General features: G+C 35.0%; 1 protein-coding gene across 4 annotated transcripts in view; it reads right to left on the minus strand.

Annotated features, from left to right (window-relative positions):
- The window catches only part of TXNDC16 (thioredoxin domain containing 16), a 137,173-nt gene that overhangs the window by 43,363 nt on the left and 72,392 nt on the right, over positions 1 to 21,418 (minus strand). For all 4 annotated transcript variants that reach the window (XM_047862816.1, XM_047862814.1, XM_047862815.1 and 1 more), the window contains 6 exons: positions 20,771 to 20,914; positions 20,243 to 20,302; positions 13,315 to 13,483; positions 12,829 to 12,965; positions 5,773 to 5,857; positions 3,998 to 4,136 (listed from right to left, as the gene is read on the minus strand). In XM_047862816.1, the coding sequence (XP_047718772.1) occupies positions 3,998 to 4,136; positions 5,773 to 5,857; positions 12,829 to 12,965; positions 13,315 to 13,483; positions 20,243 to 20,302; positions 20,771 to 20,914 (734 nt within the window). The remainder of the gene's footprint in view (positions 1 to 3,997; positions 4,137 to 5,772; positions 5,858 to 12,828; positions 12,966 to 13,314; positions 13,484 to 20,242; positions 20,303 to 20,770; positions 20,915 to 21,418) is intronic.

Genomic DNA, 21,418 nt, shown 5'->3' on the forward strand with positions numbered 1-21,418 from the left:
TCTATATGAGTTCCATCGCCTTCATAAAATTGACACATCTCATCAGGGTAGCAGATCTCCTCACTCTGAACAGATTTGAAACATTAAGGGAGATAGAGCCACCTGAACTACAAAGCTCAAGATATGATGCTGGATACTGAATCAAAAAGAACCAAGATACTTTACTTTCCCTGCTCTCAAAGAGCTCATACTTTAGAGGAGGAGACAGGTACACAAACTGCTATGATCCAAGAAAGAATTAACGTATGACAATAAAATTAAGCTAAGAAAACAAAGTAGGGAAGCTCATGGATGATTTCAGAAGTGATATTTGATCTGGTCTTGGGCAAAAACCAAGATCTTGACAGAATAAGGTATGTGCCAGAGCCAGGATTCCAGATATAGGGAGCATTGTGGGGACAGGCAGAGAGGTGTGAAGGGATACATGCCATCTGGTAACAGTAGGAGTGAAGCATGCCAGACTTAGGCATGCAAGAGGCAAATGTGGCCATAAGACCAGATGGTAAAATGTCTTGGTAGGTTTTCTAATTCCCAGGAATACTGAGAAGATCTGGAATCAAATGAGTGACATGGTTAGGTCTGTTTTAGAAAGATGACTAACTAGAATACACATTTGTGAAAAGACACACAGGTGACACATTTCAGGGAAGAAAGACCAAGAGTTCTGTGGGTTTAGGAGAAAAGATCAGAAACTTCAATTTTGGAATCATCAGCTGGTATAATGATAGTAGAAATTATGGGTATGGATAAAATTTCCTAAAGAAAAAACAGCGAAAGAAGAAAAAGGGGTTGAAGATGTAATTCCAGAGTGGCCAGAGGGTTGAAGGAGGTATCTGGAATTGCAAAAGCCAGAAGAATAGAGAATTTTGAGAAGGAAAAGCATTGTCAATGGTTTTGGTTGCTACTTACAGGAAAGGTCATCAAACATGGTAACTGGAAGGTGTCCTTTGGCTATTTGAGTATACAAGAGGCTGTAACTTATGCATAATAAAACCATAAAAAAGGAACTCAATGTATCTGAGAAAAGTGCTAGAACTATTTGTTCAGAAGGATGTTTAAATGTGACAGCCTTGGATAGATCATTGCTCATGTAGTTAATTATCATGTTTTTCAGATTTGGGCATATTTCCCTGGCCTAATTTGTCATCAGGTTCATCATGCCATATAAAAAATGTTTACTGTCTGGCCATCCAGTCCTCTTCCCTGTCCAGATGAAGAAACCAAAGTCTTTCTAGTACTTCAGTGCAGGCCAGGAGATGAGCTTGCAGCTGGCTGGCTGCTACATACTCTCATTTAAATCTCCCAACACAGAGAAGCTTCAAGAAATGTAACAACCACTTGAGGGTTTTAGAATTTATGGAAAGGTCATAAACTAAAAGCAAAACAATTTTTATTATAGCTGTTCAGTTTTTAGTTGAATGCTGCAAACCAAAACATTGTAAACTGAAATACTGCCACAATGCTTATCACATGTGCCTTAAAAATAAACAGATTCTGATAGTTGTTAAGTTTGCCCAAACTTTCTCAGCCATAAAGCATATAATCTTAACAAAAAAATAGACACCAATTTTTATATATTACGCAAAGATGAAAGAGTAAAATGTTCAAATTTCCTCTTGTACAAAATAGGAATAAGTATTAGCAGCCTTAAACATATACACGCCCTCTGGACTAGCAATTCAAATTCTGTGAATTTACCATGATTATGTAATCATGGAAACACCCAAAGATTATCCTCAAGGTTGGTCCCTGAGTAAAACAAAACTAAAGACAAATATTCAACAACAGGAAATTAAACAAATTGTGGTTTTTTAGTACAACAGAATATTATATAGATACTAAAAAAACATTAGTTTTAGTGTGTGTCTTCATTTCTTGATGGAAATATCTCTTAAGATAAAAAGACAATCACATATATACACATGGGATTTTTTTTAAGTTTGGGAAAATATTTCCCCCAATTTTAAATTTGGTTAAAGAGGTTACAGTTGATTTCAATTTTCTTCTTTCATAGTTTTCTGTATTGTCTGGGAGAAAAAAGGTAAAGGCTTATAATAATTCCAAAAATATTACACTATGTTTATGGCTAAATAAATATTCATTTAATATGTCATTGAAGACAAAAATGTTACTTTAATAATTTGGAAAACTACATCATGAAAATATTAATGATTTGACTAATTACAACCTGTAACTTGAATGGGGGAGGGAACAGAACCAATGCCACAAAAACACTTAATAAAGGCTACAGCCATTAATTTAACCTAAAATGTAATGTCATTTAGATTATCATGGCAAGAAACATAGTAATAGGAGGATGGTCATTATTTACTGCTGATTATAATGCGTATGTCACTTGAGAAATATAGAAAAGCATAAACTTGTTACATTCTAGCTATGTTTAATTATAAATGCGAAAACAAGTGAAATCAAGAAATGCACGTTAAAAGTGTTATGCCCTTATATCGGACAAAGGGCTAGTATCTAAAATCTATAAAGAGCTCACCAAACTCCACACCCGAAAAACAAATAACCCAGTGAAGAAATGGGCAGAAAACATGAATAGACACTTCTCTAAAGAAGACATCCGGATGGCCAACAGGCACATGAAAAGATGTTCAGCGTCGCTCCTTATCAGGGAAATACAAATCAAAACCACACTCAGGTATCACCTCACGCCAGTCAGAGTGGCCAAAATGAACAAATCAGGAGACTATAGATGCTGGAGAGGATGTGGAGAAACGGGAACCCTCTTGCACTGTTGGTGGGAATGCAAATTGGTGCAGCCGCTCTGGAAAGCAGTGTGGAGGTTCCTCAGAAAATTAAAAATAGACCTACCCTATGACCCAGCAATAGCACTGCTAGGAATTTATCCAAGGGATACAGGAGCACTGATGCATAGGGCCACTTGTACCCCAATGTTCATAGCAGCACTCTCAACAATAGCCAAATTATGGAAAGAGCCTAAATGTCCATCAACTGATGAATGGATAAAGAAATTGTGGTTTATATACACAATGGAATATTACGTGGCAATGAGAAAAAATGAAATATGGCCTTTTGTAGCAACGTGGATGGAACTGGAGAGTGTGATGCTAAGTGAAATAAGCCATACAGAGAAAGACAGATACCATATGGTTTCACTCTTATGTGGATCCTGAGAAACTTAACAGGAACCCATGGGGGAGGGGAAGGAAAAAAAAAAAAAAGAGGTTAGAATGGGAGAGAGCCAAAGCATAAGAGACTGTTAAAAACTGAGAACAAACAGAGGGTTGATGGGGGGTGGGAGGGAGGAGAGGGTGGGTGATGGGTATTGAGGAGGGCACCTTTTGGGATGAGCACTGGGTGTTGTATGGAAACCAATTTGTCAATAAATTTCATAAAAAAAAAAAAAGTGTTATGCCCTTGAATCCACTATTTTCAAAGGAAGCACTGGAAAAGGCCTTTCATAAGACACTACTTTGTTCTAAAACTGTATAAATAAGAATCTTAGCTAACATTTGTTTAATGTTTACCAGTGGCCAAACACTATGCAAAACACTGTACACAGGTCTCATTTGGTTCTCATGATAAGTCTCTGCAGCAGGTACTACTACCAACTACATTTTACACATGTGGAAAGTGAGGCACAGAGAAGTTAACAAAGAGCCAGTAAGGAAACAAGCAATGATTTAAACTTAGGCAGTCTGACTCCCCAGAATCCATGTGCTCTATACCAAGTTTCAGCTTAGATTGAGTACTTCCTTCAACTAGCCATCAGCTACACTAGTCTCCACAATAAAAAAAATAATCCAAAAACATGTAAACTTTTGGCAGTGGACTACAGAAGCTATATCATAATGAGTGAACAAAACAGAGCAACCCAATGAATTTTCAGCTCATAAAACATCATGCCCTCTGCCAAAAAAAGCTGGAAAACTGTGTATTAAAATATACCATTTTTAACTCTTCTAGATTCTCTATTTCAAATAATATCCTTATTATAAAATACACTCACAAATGTCTCCAGTAATGCATTTGTCACTATTTGAACTATGTCTTGCACACGGGAGTTAGCGAATGGAATGCTCTCTACTTTGCCCTCTTTGTGTCTGGCCAGCAGCAGAGCTGGAAGTGTTGCCCCATATTTATTTGACCTGTGGAGAAACGCAGTATTAAAATTTCCAATAAAATATAGCAAGTCATCAAAAACAAATAATTACACCAAGAGGTCAGATTGGGAGGCAGCAAATGAGAAGCCCTACTACTAAGGAAGAAATGAACTCAATTTGCAGGCAAATTTATCTTCTTTGTGAGGCTGTCTGAAGAAATTTAGGAGCCTTGACAACCTAGATTAAAAGAAAGCAACGTATAATAATCTAGACAGATTCTTTTTTTTTTTTCTAGACAACTTACTCATCAAGAAAATGTCTAAATAGGATTAGGAACATACTGAATGGTTCTCAATCTTTTTGGACTGCTCACCATACTGCTAAGCAAGGAGACAAGCATTTATTAGAAACCTACTATTTGCCAGGCACTCTTTTAGATGCCTTTAGTTTTCACTTAACCCCAGAACAGCCCTATAATGTATGCCACTATCACCCCCATTTTATAGATGAGGAAACCAGGACTCAGAGAGTGATAAATGGCAGAGACAGGATTCAAACTGAGGTGCCCCAGATATAAACTCTATGCTCTCTCCACTGTAACATAGCCTAAATCTGCTCCTTCTTACCACTACTTGTGCTAACTAAAGGGAAATCACTAAACAGAAAAAAATGATTTCTGTAAAACCACCCCTGAAGTAGTCACATTTATATTATGTAAAAACTGATGCTAGAACCAAGTATAAACATTATAATATTATAAACATTAGTGGACAGTCCAGCCTTTAGATTACCTCTTAAGCTGATCAGTTGGTTATAAATAAAACATACTCTGAAAACTACCGGTCTAGCGCTTTGGATCTTAGTTAAGTGCACAATGACAGCAGAACAGAACATAGCGGGTGACTATCCATGTGTCAGGTGAATAAGTCTCTTATTTCTTAAAGATCTGGAGTTCAGTATTTACTTTTCAAAAGTCATTGACTTCATGGGCAGAAATGGAGCTTGATCATCAAAAGTATACATCACCAGTGTTCATGATGGAAGATTTAAGCTCAGAAATCACAATTAGGAATACTATAATAAGCAAGATAAACTAGGGAGGGGGCTTACCAACTCCATCTGGACCTGAAAACAAGCCATTAATGCAGAATGTGATATAGATGTATTACTGTATGTATTGTATATGTAATAATCTCCAAATGTTCAGTCCTTCATTCTGAGGCAAGTGAAATATCTGAGTTCCACATTCTACAAATAAAGCAACTTACATGGCTAAAAGAGCAACAACATGGGGAAATTCTCATTTTTATATATACCTTGGTGGCAAATCAAAACCTGGACACTTGAAGAAGTAAAATTCCCCCCAAAACTATGACAATTTCACAGAACCAAAGTTGCAGATAATAGAACCCAAACCAGAAAAATTTTTATAGAAAGATAAAGTATTATGAATCCAAGGTTGCCCCTGTAGTAGGGACTCTAGCCTAAAGCAAAAGAATATCTAAGAATTCTAAATAGCCAGATGCTGCTGCCCAGATCTTCTTACAAGGAAATTAAACATTTAATTAAAAATCAAAGTTAGTTATATTGCTGCCCTATTTTCCTTCAACTGTGTAAAAACTAGCAATGTATTATTTTGCAAACTTCTTCCTCTCTAAAATTAGAAGACCAATAAACTTACAGTATCAAAACATCTTCTTCAGAATAAATTCCAGTGATAACACATCCTCTTAGGTAGTTTCCCGCTTTGGTGAAATCTTCTTTTGCTATAAATACATAGACAAGACAAAAATCTGAAACCTTTAAAATTATGTGTGCTATTCAACCGATGGACAGATTTATAAATGATTGTGCTTTATTAGAAATTAATTATAAAGATAAATATTTACAGGTAGATCTTATATGACTTAGTGGTTCTAAAATCTGTGTTCTTTTTATGACATTTGATTACTATAGAAATGTAAATTGATATAATGCAATTATGGTTCCCTAAACAAATGTACTGTAAATGTGATTTATCAGATTTACAGCACTCTAATCATACAGAGTTACTGAATAAATATTTGTTGCTTTTTAATTTACACTCTAAGGTGGGTAAATAGAGTTGGTTGCCTTACATATAGTTTGGAAAGAGAAGGAGATATGTGAAATAATGTGCGCACTGTCATTACAAAATCTAAAAGTACCTATATGCACAGAAAAAATAGAAGATTAGAAATTATAGTCCTTTAATAATGTCTGTGTTAGGATTCTGCAATTATGAGGGATTTGTATCTTTTTTTATTTCCTGTATTTTCTGTAATGTGTTTTTGTTACTTTTGAACCTTGATTAATTTATGCGTCAGTCTTTTCTCATTTGTTAGGATATTTAAAAATTATTATTTCTATAGCATTCTGAATACAGTATCATAGGTAATAGTATATTCTGATTCATGTTAATGACTATCTTATAACCAAGAAGCAACTGTGAATTAAATACTTGCAGACCAATGAGAAAAGAGCAGAGGAAAACTTATATAAATGATGTATTCTTGCCAAGTGAAGACCAAATGATAATTTAGCTCACTACAAGGAAGGTTCATGGCAGCTCAAACAGAAAATTCATGATGGAAGAATTGAGTCATAAAGCACCTCGTGCTCTGGATATGCTGAACCCAAAAGATCTGTACCTTAGCAGTCATGACTATATCTCTGGTGTGAGCATCAGCACTCTTACCATCAGATAACCACAAGGTTATGTTCTCTAAAAAGGATGCATACTTTCCACAAGACTGAGAAACACTGCAGGAAAGCCAACTTACTAATAAAGTGGCACAGTCAGCTAGTAGGCAGCATTCAGAGCTATTTATAACCATGAATTTAATGAGAAACTGTTACTATCACAGAAAATATTTTCTAAAGCCTGTGTTACACCAAAGCAGAAAAGGTTCATATGAAAAAAACTGGAAAGAACTGAGTCCCTATACTTTCATTTCTAAGAGAAAACAGAGCTAAATTCTGGTCAATAATTGATGATCATTAGCTAAAGCAATGACATAATGGAACCTGTTTCAGCTTCTTTTCTTTTTCGGTAAAGAACAGTGGAAAATTACACTAATATTTCCATGTACTTTCCTCACACAGAAGCCTCTCTACTCATGAATACGTTTCTTAAAAGGCTCTTCACAAATTTACTTGCTCATAATGGAAGCATTTAAGACTGTAGAAACATATCCACTTCTACTAAACCAGACTGCCAGTTATCCTCTGAACACTTAAAACCAAGCATATTCTCCTCCTTGGTGAAAACAGCATATATGTCAGAATATACTGCAACCCCAAGTATAAAAAAATAATTAATCTAAATAAAAAGGTTTTTAAATCACAATAAATGTATCTGGGATGTAATAATAGTTATAATATTTAGTTGTGTAACTATAAACATGTTTTAATTGCATAAAATAAATACAGTAGTTTAGCAATACTGTTTTCCCACTATCACATTTTATTGAATAGTTACATTTATACACACACATATATACACATACTACTACACACACTTATTTTTTTAGCTCTGTCAACAAGAGTTGAGAAACAAGAGCCCTCCAGTAACTAAAAGCACTCCTAATCCCTAGATCTTGGTTTCTGAATTCAATGTCCCACTAAAAGGAACCTAGACTCTTGGAGAAATGGCTGATCCCACAAATGAAACTGGGAACATCTTGTGCCAAAAGGACATACTGAAAGAATGATGGAGACATGTCAAAAGGACACAGGAGTCAGATTGAAGGGGCTCCCACTGACCAAATCTGAGATGTTAGCAAATGAATGATTGTAACTGATTATAACCCACTGAATAAAATAGGAACTCAGGTGTCCATACTGAAAAACAAACAAATTAGAAGGAAAAGCTCTTACAGGAGAACTATTTGAGTATGTATATAGAAAGAATAGGGAGTTAGAAATTTTCCACTGGCAACCATCATAGTGATAGCTCTTTCAAGCAATGGATTCTAACACTGGAGTGCAAAAGTATAATGAGAAACAGGACGTTTACAAAGTCTTACATTCTATCCCCAAAACATACTTATTAATTACAGAGGGAAAAAAACAGAGAGAGACCTCGCAGATAAAACAATGGACAAAGGAGACATTTTCGCCCTCATTGAATTCGCATTATATTAATCTTTAAATCATTAGAATCGGGGCGCCTGGGTGGCTCAGTCGGTTAAGCATCCGACTTCGGCTCAGGTCATGATCTCACAGTTCGTGAGTTCGAGCCCCGCGTCGGGCTCTGTGCTGACGGCTCGGAGCCTGAGCCTGTTTCCGATTCTGTGTCTCCCTCTCTCTCTGCCCCTCCCCTGCTCATGCTCTGTCTCTCTCTGTCTCAAAAATAAATAAACATTAAAAAAAATTTTTTTTAAATCATTAGAATCTACATGAACAATAAATCAGTATCTGATATAAAATAACTGCACAGTAAATGTCAGTAGTTATATTTATGAGTCAAATACAAATGTACATAAAATGTTAATGAATTCATAGTAGCCTTTTACTGTTACACATTTTCTCATTCAATAGATATTGAAAGTACAGTAACTATGACCTGGACATCTGCAAAAAACAAAAACAACAAAAAAGAGAAATGAATACCTGACTGAAAAGTCTGAGAACAATCAATCTAGTGAAATAATAAAAAAGCATTGTCCCCAGATTACATCATTCTGGCACAGCAAAACGATCTCTATACCTTTGACTTGTGTTGAGAGACAATTATATGTAAATCTTATCATTTGTACAAAATTATCATAAAGTATACTGTTCCCTGTGCTGATCTCTTACATAAAAGATATATGTAAAATCCCTCTCAGCATTTACAATCAGGGAAAAGTTTTCTCTGTGGATGAGTCAGCATCCGAACTTTTATGTTGCCATTTATCATATAACGATGATTAGCTGGCAAAAATTTCATCTTTCTGTTTCCAGTTGATACCAGATTACTTACGGTTAACTTTTATGATCAACTGCAGTGTTTTCAAAGTATTCTACATAATTATCCCCTACTCTTTTATGGCTTAACTCTTATTCTTGTTTTAATGATTTTATTGTATGTGTACTTTTATTATCTAAAGACCTTAATCCTTTTTGGAAGGAGGCCCATAGTAAATAATAAATGACAACCTCAGGGCACCAGAGGTAGACAGAAGACAAAGTCAACGGTGGAAGCAAAAACATTAGAAAGGCAAAAATACAGGAGTAAAAAATAAACTCCCTCATTTCACTATTTTTCATAAAAATACAAATGAAAAAGCTATCCCCTCTAGGACTTTGCCTTCTAAGATGGGAAGTCACAGAACACACATTCATATTCTTATCATTTCTTTCTAGTAAGTTATGTTGGCTTTTATTTTAAAAGATTGTGAAGGCCAAGTAGAGGGGAAAAATTACTAGACAGAAACTTGTAGAAAGCAAACTTAATAAGTAGATAGAAGATAGTATCCACTATCTGTAAGTCTGATGCTAGATATGGGGATATTCTTTCCATAAAAATATCCTTGAAAGATTTTATTCAGAATTTGAAATTCATCTTAAATGAAAGAAAAGTAAGGGGGCAGGTTTGTTAGATAAATGCCAACAGCTAACATGATGAAAAAAGAAAAAACACCACTAAGGATTTTGTTACCTAGTCAAGAAACCATTCGTATGCAAAAGCAAGAGAATAACATTCTAAGCAATATTACCAGTTAGGAAGAATGCCCTGTGTACACTTCCTTTAAAACTTATTGTAGGACATTCCTATGAAGCTAGAAAAAAATAGTCTAAAAATAGAGAAGATGTGATATCAAAAGAACACTCTAGTCTATGATGCTATCTATGTAAAACTAACAAGGTAAAATTAATTGCTATCAGCAATGTATCAACGCTGAATGAAAAAAAAAAACATTAATTTGGGGCGCCTGGGTGGCTCAGTCAGTTAAACTTCTGACTACAGCTCAGGTCATGATTTTGTTTCGTGAGTTCGAGCCCCACGTCAGGCTCCGGGCTGTGGAGCCTGCTTTGGATTCTGTGTGTCCCTCTCTCTCTCTGCCCCTTGCCTGCTCTCTCTCTCTCTCTCTCTCTCAGAAAATGAATAAAACATTTAAAAAAATTTTTTTAAAAAAGAAAAAACATTTGAAATGCATCAAAAATAAGATGAAGTAATTGATGGATGGAAGAAGGATGGATAGATGCACAGGCACATGCTAAGTCAAGTACAAGTTAAATGCTAATAGTAGAAACTAGATGATGGGTATATGGCTGTTCACTATAAAATCTTTCAACTTTTGCTTTAAGTTTGAAATTTTTCATAATAAAATGCTAGAAAAATGCAAAAAATTCAAAGAGAAATATATAATGCAAAAAAAAAAGTTCAAGAATAATGATAATCTGAGTTTACAATACAAGACTATAGAAGCCCATATAGAGAAAAAGATGACAGAAGAAATTGAAAGCATATTCCATGTAGACTAAACTAACTAAAGAGATAATAGTGAAGCATAAAACAAGCAACGGACATACAAATAAGTTGAGACAATTATGTGTAAAGGACCAAAGTTCACCTGGAAGAGTCAACAGGCAAAAAAAGGCAAACCAGAGTTGACCCAATTATATATTCAACACGTATTAAAAAACTATTAGGGAGATAAAAGTGAATAAAAGAGAAAACATTTAAACAGATATATATACACACATACAGACATGGATTTAATATGGTGACAGTGGAATCAAAAAAAAAGAGGGGAAAACAGATAATTAACTATTTAGACAAAAATAGAGTTGTCTCCTAACTTCATATCATGCACAAAAAATATCTAAATGGTAAAGACTTAAAAAGAAAAAAGGTCAAAGAACACAGTCAACAAGTGGAAAGGTATTCCATGGAACAGAAAGAAATATATGTAATTCATATATATGATAAGGGGTTAATTTCCAGAATATATCAAGAATTCCTACAACTCAACAACAATAACCTGATTAAAAAACGGGCATAGGACTTGAATAGACATTTCTCCAAAGAAGATATACAAACGGCCAACAAGACATAAAAAGATGCTCAATATCACTACTTATTAGGAAAGTGAAAATCAAAACCATGATCAAATCAAACCTAACACCCATTAGGATGGTTACTATCAAAACCAAACAAACAAACAAACAGAAAATAACAAGTGTTGCTGAGGATATGGAGAAATTAGAACCCTTGTATACTATTGGTGGGAATATAAAATGGTACAGCCACTAGGGAAAACAGTATAGTGGTTCTTCAAAAATTTAAAAGTAGGGCTATCATATGACACAGCAATTCCACTTCTGGGTATATATCTAAAAGAATTGAAAGCAGAGTCCTGAAGATATATTTGAACACCCATGTTCACAGAAGCATTATGCACAATAGCCAAGAGGTAAAAACAGCCCAAGTGTCCATCAACAGATGAATGGATAAGTAAAACGTGCTATATACATACAACGAAATATTATTCAGCCTTTAAAAGAAAGGAAATTCTGACATATGATACAACATGGATGAACCTTGAGGACATCATGCTAAGTAAGCCAGCCAATAAAAGACAAATACTGTATGATTCCACTTACAGGAAGTACCCAGAGTAGTCAAATTCATAGAGATACAAAGTGGAACGGAGGCTGCCAGGGACTAGGCCAACAGGGAAATGTAGAGTTGTTTAATAGGTACAGAGTTACAGTTTTGCAAAATGAAAAAGTTCTGGAGATTAGTTGTACAACAATGTATATATACTTGTCACTAGTGAACTATATGCTGAAAAATAGTTAAGATGGTAAATTATGTTATGTATATTTTACCACAATTTAAAAAAATATTCAAAGGAAGATAATACAGAGTAAGAAAATATTATAAATTAAAGCAAAAAGAAAATATATAGGTGAATACTAACTGATAAAGATGATAGAGATTTTCTATAATTGAAATCAATGGAAGAAATATCAAAATCAATGGATTTGAAAACAAATTTTAAACTGTTAAATATAAAATTATTAAACAAAGCTAAAAACTAAACAAACTGGGGGAAAATAATTGAAACAAATGACAAGAACTTAATAACCTTAATACATAAAAATCTCATAGTAATTCATTAGACAAGCACTAAAAACCCATTTCTAAAAATGAATAACACATATAACACACAGCTTATAGAAAACATAGTTATTCTCCTTTTGGGAATTTATCAATTTATAAATTTATCCATTAAATGGTCTAAATTCCACACAAAGATGCATAAATAAAAATATTCTTCACAGCAAAAAGAAAAAAGGAAAACAACAGGTGTTATTTGTTGGTAAATAAATTACAGTATATTCATCCAAATACACAGCCATAATGTTTTTGAAGAATACTAATCACATGGAAAAGATGAACCCATGTAATATTAAATAAAAACAGCAAGTTACTAACCTAGATACACAGTACTAGTCCAATTATATTAAAACATATTAATATGCTTTAGGTACAAAGAAAGGTAGGTACAAAGATAGGTACAAAGAAAAATGAGGGAAGGAATTACATCAAAATTTAATAACTCTAATTTTGGATTTTTATTTTTTCTTCAAATTTCTCTGCATTTTAAAAATTCTATAATTTGAGTTCTCTATAATTTAAGAAAGATACTAATTCCTTTTTAAAAGTAAAGCTAGTAAGCAAGTTTTTAACTATTACATAATTTGAAAGTTCACTTCTACTCACCTGTGGTCATGTTTGGGCTAAATAGTCCCAGCACAGACACACTAGAGTAGGGGATCAGGTCTTTATATAATTCCCCACTTAAATATTCTTCTGCTTCCTGGACAGATGTTATGTTCACTGGGCATGAAATCCTGTTGCTGGATGAATATATAACTACATTCAAAATTAATTTTTAAAGACACTTTTCAGCTTGCAAAAAATAAAAAATAAAACATATTGAACTTAGCAAACACTACATTCCACACGATAAATATCTGACAAAACAAAGACAATTAAATACTCTTATAATTAAAAAAAAAAAATCACTCTCATTAAATAAAATTTCTATCTCCCCAAAAGTGATGTGGATAGGCTCTCCCCACCGTTTATCCTGTTATCTCAATTCATTACTCCTTAACCTATTCAAAGTATGTCAACAAAGCATGGGAATTAGAAGGTTTATAGACCTAAAATTTTTAAAGTCTTAGGAAGAATGTGAATACTTACAGCAGGATAAATTTTAGGAGATCTTCAGTTCCTAACATACCAGCATAAGATACTGGGTGCTTGCCTTCCTTGTACATCTTTACAACTGGAAATTCAGTAACATTTTGCTTAGTACATAAATCAGACCAATCTGCACAGTTCACTCTAGTAAGCAGCATGGTGGATGTGCCTAAATAAAACGAAAATGCACATTTTATAAATATTAGTGTAGAAAACTCAGTTGGGTAGACTTGACAATATTTTTATTGTCCATTCTTATTTTAACCTCTCATCAGCATGAACTGTTTCTGCAGGACTCTCTCTTCCCCTGATTTTTGCAACACCTTCCCCTTCTGGCTTATTTCCCCACCTCCTCTGCTGTTCTGTTTTGGTCCCTTTTGCATGTTCTTCTGACAGCAGAGATAGGAGTTTCTGAAGGCTCAGTTTAAGTTGCCTTCTCTTGTTATACACTCTCTTCCCAGACAATCTCAGTAATTATCAACAACAGAATGAATCCTATATTTATATCTTTGACCCAGCCTCTTCCTTACAGTTCTAGACCCATGTATCCCTACTGCCTTCTGTATTTCTCTTTGAATGGAAATGCCCTCAAATTCAATATGTCTATGGTTTCCTGCCTATAGGCTGCCATTCTTACACAAATCAGAAAACAAAGTATCACCTTTAGTGTCACTCCATTCCTAAACTTCCATGTCTAGTCAAATCAATCAGCATGTCTTTTCCATCTTATCACCTAAACTTTATTTTAGAGTTTCAAGTTTTTATTTAAATCCCAGTTAGTTAACATGCAGTGTAATATTAGTTTCAGGTGTGGAATTTAGTGATTCATCACTTGCATACAACACCCACTGCTCACTTAAAAAGTTAAAAATAGAACTGCTTTACCATCCAGCAATTGCACTAGTAGGTATTTACCCAAAGGATAAAAAGTAGAAATTTGAAGAGACACATGCTCCCTGATGTTTATAGCAGCACTATCAACAATAGCCAAATTACGGAAAGAGCCCAAGTGTCCATCGACTGATAAATGGATAAAGAAGAGGTGGTATATATAAATATATAAACACACACACACACACACACACACACACACACACACACACACACACACAGTGGAATATTACTCAGCCATTAAAAAGAATGAAATCTTGCCATTTGCAATGACGTGGATGGAGCTGGAGTATTATGCTGAGCGAAATTAGTCAGAGAAAGACAAATAACATATGACATCACTCATGTGGAATTTAAGAAGAAAACAGACCACCTAAACTTTAAATACAATTTGACCTTGGGGCGCCTGGGTGGCTCAGTCGGTTGAGCATCCGACTTCGGCTGAAGTCATGATCTCATGGTTTGTGAGTTCGAGCCCTGCATCAGGCTCTGTGCTGTCAGCTCGGAGCCTGGAGCCCGCTTCGGATTCTGTGTCTCCTCTCTCTGCCCCTCCCCTGCTTGTGCTCGGTCTCTCAAAAATAAATAAATGTAAAAAAAAAAAAAAATTAAATACAATTTGACCTTTGAACATGGGTTTGGAATGCACAGGTTCACTTACACATGGATTTTTTCTGATACAGTATAGTACTATAAATGTATTTTCTCTTACAATTTAACATTTTTTTCTCTAGCTTACTTTCTAAAAGAATACAGTATATAATACACATAATACACAAAATATATGTTAATTGACTCTTTATGTTATCAGCAAGGCTTCCAGCCAACAGCAGGCTATTAGTAAAGTGTGGGGGAGGTCAAAAGTTACATGAGGATTTTTGACAATGCGGGGGAGTTGGTATCCCTAATCCCCACCTTATTCAAGGGTCAACTGCCTCTCACATCTGTCCATTTTTCATTACTGACTGTACTCCAGCCATCATTTCTCCTACATAATACAATAGGCTCTTACTTCGTCTCCCTGAACCTGATTATGTCTCTACCCTGAACCTAGAGATAGATATCTTTTCAAAACTCATATCTGTTTTGGGATCAGCCAACTCCTACCAACCTTTGCCATTAGGTCTCTCTCGTCCCTTCAGATCTCTGCATGTATGATCACTACAAGAAAGCCTTCTCAGACACGCTAATCTACATCAGTTTCCTATGCTCTTATGAACCATCTCCTGTCCTTGTCTCATTAATTACATACTCATTTGTGTTGTTATATGACTAATGTCTGTCTCTACGAAGAGAGCTCCTTGAGAGTAGGGACAGTGTTGTTTTACTCAACACTGATTTTCACATCTAGAGGAGTCCTTCTACATGAAACACCTCAACAGTGTGTGAATAAATGACATACAGGAGACTCATATAAGGCTTCAGGTACCCCATCCTATCTAAATACTTTATTTTCTGCCTAAAAAACATATAGTAGAATCACAAATACAGATTCTTACTTGTTCTGTAAATAATATATGTAAAGTTCTCCAAAATATGTAAATTGTTAGGCAGAATGAGATCAAAACCCAAATAAAACAAGAACCACACAACTCAACTACTGAGAGTAAAAAATACATTCTAATAAAAGGAAACCTTAATATTGTATCAAAGAAGGAAACTGTATCAATTTGGGATATTTCCTAATGTAGGGTATAACCTCACCATATAATTAAAGTTGTAAACTGAAATATTTTAATATTTTGTCACCAAAAATTTTTAAATATTAAAAATTTTTATCTTAAATAATTCTAGATTATACCACTCAGATGCAATAACTTATCACTTCAGATTTCCTGTTAGCTATCTGTTTGATAACTCATACAGGGTGCAGTCTGTCTTATTCACCACTATATTCCTGCTGCACAGCACAATGTCTGTTACTTAGTACGTACCCAGTGAAAATTTGTGGAATGTACCCTGACATTTCTTCATGAACAAAATTTCATTTTTAACACTAAAGTATATTAAACCTGAATATTGTATGAACATATAAACAAAAATAAATCCTTATTCCTTCTGAAATTACATCTGCGAAATGACTTCTCTACAAAGTTCTTTCATCTGTTATTTTAATCATTTCGTCAACAAATATCTAGTGATACTTATTCATACAGAGTACTGTATTATATAATGCCACCCAAGTATGAAATACAGAACTATTACAAATGCAGTTTTTTCCCTTCAATAGGCATTCTCAACAGGTCTATCACTGCTAAAAAAGTTATTATTCCTTTGTCCCTGCAGCCCAAGTTGAAAAATTTGATGTTATCTTCAAAACTGAAAAATGAATAAAATGGGGGAAAAAAGTGATAAGGCTAACTTATATTAAAGTTATCAATTTAAAATTTTAATTTTTTTCCCGATAAAATGGTTTCAATATTTAGGGGCACCTGGGTGGCTCAGCTGGTTAAGCATCTGAGTCTTGGTTTCGGCCCAGGTGGTTCATGAGTACAAGCTCCGGGTTGGACTTAACGCTGTCAATGCAGAGCCTGCTTGTGATTCTCTCTCTCTCCTCTCTCTCTGCCCCTCCCACACTGGCACATTCTCACTCTCTCTCAAAATAAATAAACTTTAAAAATTAAGTAAAATAGGGGCGCCTGGGTGGCGCAGTCGGTTAGGCGTCCGACTTCAGCCAGGTCACGATCTCGTGGTCCGGGAGTTCGAGCCCCGCGTCATGCTCTGGGCTGATGGCTCAGAGCCTGGAGCCTGTTTCCAATTCTGTGTCTCCCTCTCTCTCTGCCCCTCCCCCGTTCATGCTCTGTCTCTCTCTGTCCCAAAAATAAATAAACGTTGAAAAAAAAAATTTTTTTTTAATTAAGTAAAATGGTTTCAATATTTAATCATGTTTCAACTAGAACAGTCTAATATTCTAAGACGCCTGCAGTATTACAACCTCCATACTTTATCAATGCAGGAATTTCAAACAGTGTTCCTAATTTAAATGAAAAAACAAAACAAAACAAAACAAAAAAACAAAAAAAACCAAACAGGTTCTCTAAGCTAGAGGCTAGGTAAGTATAAATACTTGATATTTGCTGCCACCTTGTGACTGAGGATAAAATATCCTTCATCATCTTCGACTAAGATGAAAAGTGGCTTTTCCCCACAAAGTCAATGTGAAAGGTTATAGGACTAAATGCCCAAAGTATTAGAATATTCTCCTAATTTACAAAGTTATAGTATGGGCTTCAATGCAGACATAAAACACTATAGTTACCTATACATGTCTCTACATTAAGCCCCCTGAACTTCTAAAACACTCCATTTATCCAGTATCTAATTACTAAAAGGACTGTTACAAAGAACGTACTAAATGAAAAAGGAAATCACGTCTTGGGTTGGTTATCCGCTTTTTATTCTACAAACACACACAACTCAGAGTCCTGGGACTGAGAGATCAGGTAGGCTCTTTATTTGGTCATTAATAGAGAAGAAAGTAAAGGAATCTTTTTCCATTTTCATTTAGTATCTGACAAATGGGCTGGATGGAGGGATAATTCTATTATTCAGGGACATTATCTAATTATTACTTCAATATGGTTTATATTTCCCCCCTTTTATTTTCTTTCTTCTAATATTTTGCCAATGAGCCTGGAGAACCTAAAAGAAGAAACTTGAATCTTTCCATAGATTGTAACCATAAAGAAGAATCTGAAAGAGAGTAACAGGATTTGCTTTTTTATTTTTTTTTTAATTTTTTTTCAACGTTTATTTATTTTTGGGACAGAGAGAGACAGAGCATGAACGGGCGAGGGGCAGAGAGAGAGGGAGACACAGAATCGGAAACAGGCTCCAGGCTCTGAGTCATCAGCCCAGAGCCCGATGCGGGGCTCGAACTCACGGACCGCGAGATCGTGACCTGGCTGAAGTCGGACGCTTAACCGACTGTGCCACCCAGGCGCCCCAGGATTTGCTTTTTTTAAAAAAAGATTAGGAATCACAATATCTACAGACTTAATATCTTTACTTCAAATATGCAAAAGTTGGATCAAATGTGGTTAACATATGAACTGAGGAGAAATTGTTCAAAAGTGATTTTTTAAATCTCTGATGTTTTTATTAATATAGAACATGTTATATTTAGGACTGACTTTCTGGAAGCAATTTCTTGAGTTTACAAAAGTCCCCAATATATAAATAAGTTGTACACTAGTATATATTTTCCACTAAACTCTACTATATTAGTTTATGCATTTATTCAACAATTATTAAAAACCAAATATTCTACAGTGTAAGGCAATATGTCAAGTCCAGTGAGCTAAGTATAAGGCATGCTACCTATCCATAAAGAACTTACTAAATAATGAAAGAGCCTGTGGGTTAGTGCCCAAAAAAACTAAATGTTAAATACATTCATATAACAGCTATGAGAATAAGCCTGTTTAACTAGAACAAACTTCTATTTATTTACAAGAAAAACAGTAGGAAGAAATCATATTACAGATATGAAGCATGATACATTCAATGATTACAAAACACTATCCTAATCCATCATCTCTTTTTTTTTTAATTTTTTAATGTTTATGTATTTTTGAGAGAGAGGGAGACAGAGCACGAGCAGGGGAGGAGCAGAGAGAGAGGGAGACACAGAATCTGAAACAGGCTCCAGGCTCTGAGCTGTCAGCACAGAGCCTGATGTGGGGCTCGAACTTACAAACCGTGAGATCATTACCTGAGCTGAAGCCGGACGCTCAACCAACTGAGCCACCCAGGCGCCCTCCATCATTATCTCTTTCTTACTAACAAAACTCCTTATGTGTTTGCTGGGATGACGGCACAAATATTTTGAGTTCAAGTCCATTCCTTGGATTCCATCATTATCTCTTTCTTACTAACAATATTCCTTATGTCTTTGCTGGGATGATGGCATAAATATATTGAGTTCAAGTCCATTCCTTGGATTCTTATTTGCCTACCACTGGATCAGGTTTCATAGAACAGTTAAATGATTGTGGCTATTAAGAAAGGTCCTGTGGGGCACCTGGGTGGCTCAATTAAGCATATGACTCTTGATTTTGGCTCAGGTCACAATCTCACGATTTGTGAGATCGAGCCCTGCTTTGGGCACGGCATTAACAGAGTGGAGCCTGCTTGGGATTCTCTCTTTCCCTCTCTCTTTGTCATTCTCCTGTTCACACACACACTCTCTCTCTCTCAAAATAAATGAATAAACAAAAAAGAAAAAAGAAAAGAAATACCAGATAGAGCTAGATTGTATAATGCTAAATCAGATAAGTCAGTCAGTGGAAAGAAAACTACCATCTGATTTCACTCATCTGTGGAGTTTAAGGAAGAAAACAGATGAACACAGGGGAAGGAAAGGAAAAGAAAAGGAGAGAGAGGGAAGCAAACCATGCAAGACTCTTGACTATGAGAGCAACTGGGGTGGATGAAGGGAGGTGGGCGGAGGATGGACTGGATGGATGGTGGGTATTTAGGAGGGCACTTGTGGTGAGCACTAAGTGTTGTATGTGGGTGATGGGTCACTAAATTCTACATCTGAAACCAATTTTGCTATATATGTTAACTAACTAGAATTTAAATAAAAATTTGAAATAAAAAATATCCTAGTTCATGAGGATCTAACTGTATAGCTTTAAGAATACTGAGATCTTGGATCGCTGATTAGACTGTGAGACTCTTATGTGTCAAATTTTTAAGTGTATTCAGTATTTATTTAATAATATTTAATAGTAACTGATTCAGAGTAGGCACTCAATACATGAATCAATTCAGCCAAAAAGATTACTGGATTGACTGTGTGACCTCCAGTACTTAATACATAGGCTCTCCACTTTCTACTGAAGACAGTTCTATGAAGAGAGCCAAGACGAATGCTTCTGAGCATTTTTGAAACTCATGGTTCATTAATGTAATGTTAAAGACGCAAATATAATTACTTGAAATCTTATGTGGTTTTATTCATCTTTAGCATGATATGGTTTTAAAAATAGCTACAGCTCAGAATCAAATAAGCATGCATACCACATTACAGTACCTTTCAATTTAATTGCCAAATCGATATAGGATTGCAGAAATGCCATGGATACTGCCTGCCCTACATTGAAACAAAAAATTCAACAGATATTGCAACATGCATATCTCCATCCATATCTATATACTAACAAACATACAGATTGATGGGGTTTCCCAAAATTGTTATTTCTTAATAAGAAATTCTAATATATAGTCCTCAGTATTATGCAAACATTCAAGAAGATTCCAAATGCAACTAATTTTCTGCACTCATACTGCAAGGAATATAGTTGAAGGGCTATTATTTGAAGATAAAAGCAATACATTTCCTATAGATCCATAAGAACTGTTAAAATATTAAAATCATTAGCTGGAATCACAATAATTTATCTAAGTTAGTAAATTGTTCAATATGTGCAGTCTACCTGGGAACTATGAAAGCTATTACATAGCTCATTACAACAGGCAATATATAGAACGCAAAAATAAGATCCGCCAACTTTAAATGTTCTAATATGTAATATCGTCCCCTCTAAAGGTTCATACTCACAACCAGCGTAGAAAAGCACTATGCTATCAGAAGCCACTACTGTCGCATTAAATGTCGCTTCTGTTAGTTCCACTGTGAGTTCCAAAGGTAACTGTGTCTTCCTATGTCTGTAAACAGTTTCTGCCACTTCATCATCTTGAATATCTAAAACGTTCAAAAGGAAATTAATGTATATATAAATGCATAAATTACATAAATATAAATTCCACTATAGGACAAGCACTGTGATGGACACTAGGGAAAATAGCAAACAAAACAGATATAGTCCCTGACCACATGGAGTTTCCATTTACCGAAAAGTCAGACAATAAACTGATCACTGACTAAACATATAGTTATAAATTGTGTCAGTTTAAGGAAGGAAAATAGTACAATGAGAGATTGTAACAGGGAGATTTAGATTTGGAGATCCAAAGCCTTCCAGCTAGAGAATTTAAAAAAATGTCTTAGGCATAAAGAATATTTTCAAAGCGTCTATGACATAAAAGAAGTTAGCATATACTAGGTATTGAAGGAAGGCAAATTTAACCAAAACAAGATGGGATGAAAGAATAAATGGTATGAGAAAACTCTAGGGTAGGCAGTAGCTACATCATAAGAAGCCATACGAGCCAAGAATTTTAGATTTTATTCTAAGTGCAGCAAGTT

The sequence above is a fragment of the Prionailurus viverrinus genome, chromosome B3, assembly GCF_022837055.1.
Source record: "Prionailurus viverrinus isolate Anna chromosome B3, UM_Priviv_1.0, whole genome shotgun sequence".
Lineage (NCBI taxonomy): Eukaryota > Metazoa > Chordata > Mammalia > Carnivora > Felidae > Prionailurus > Prionailurus viverrinus.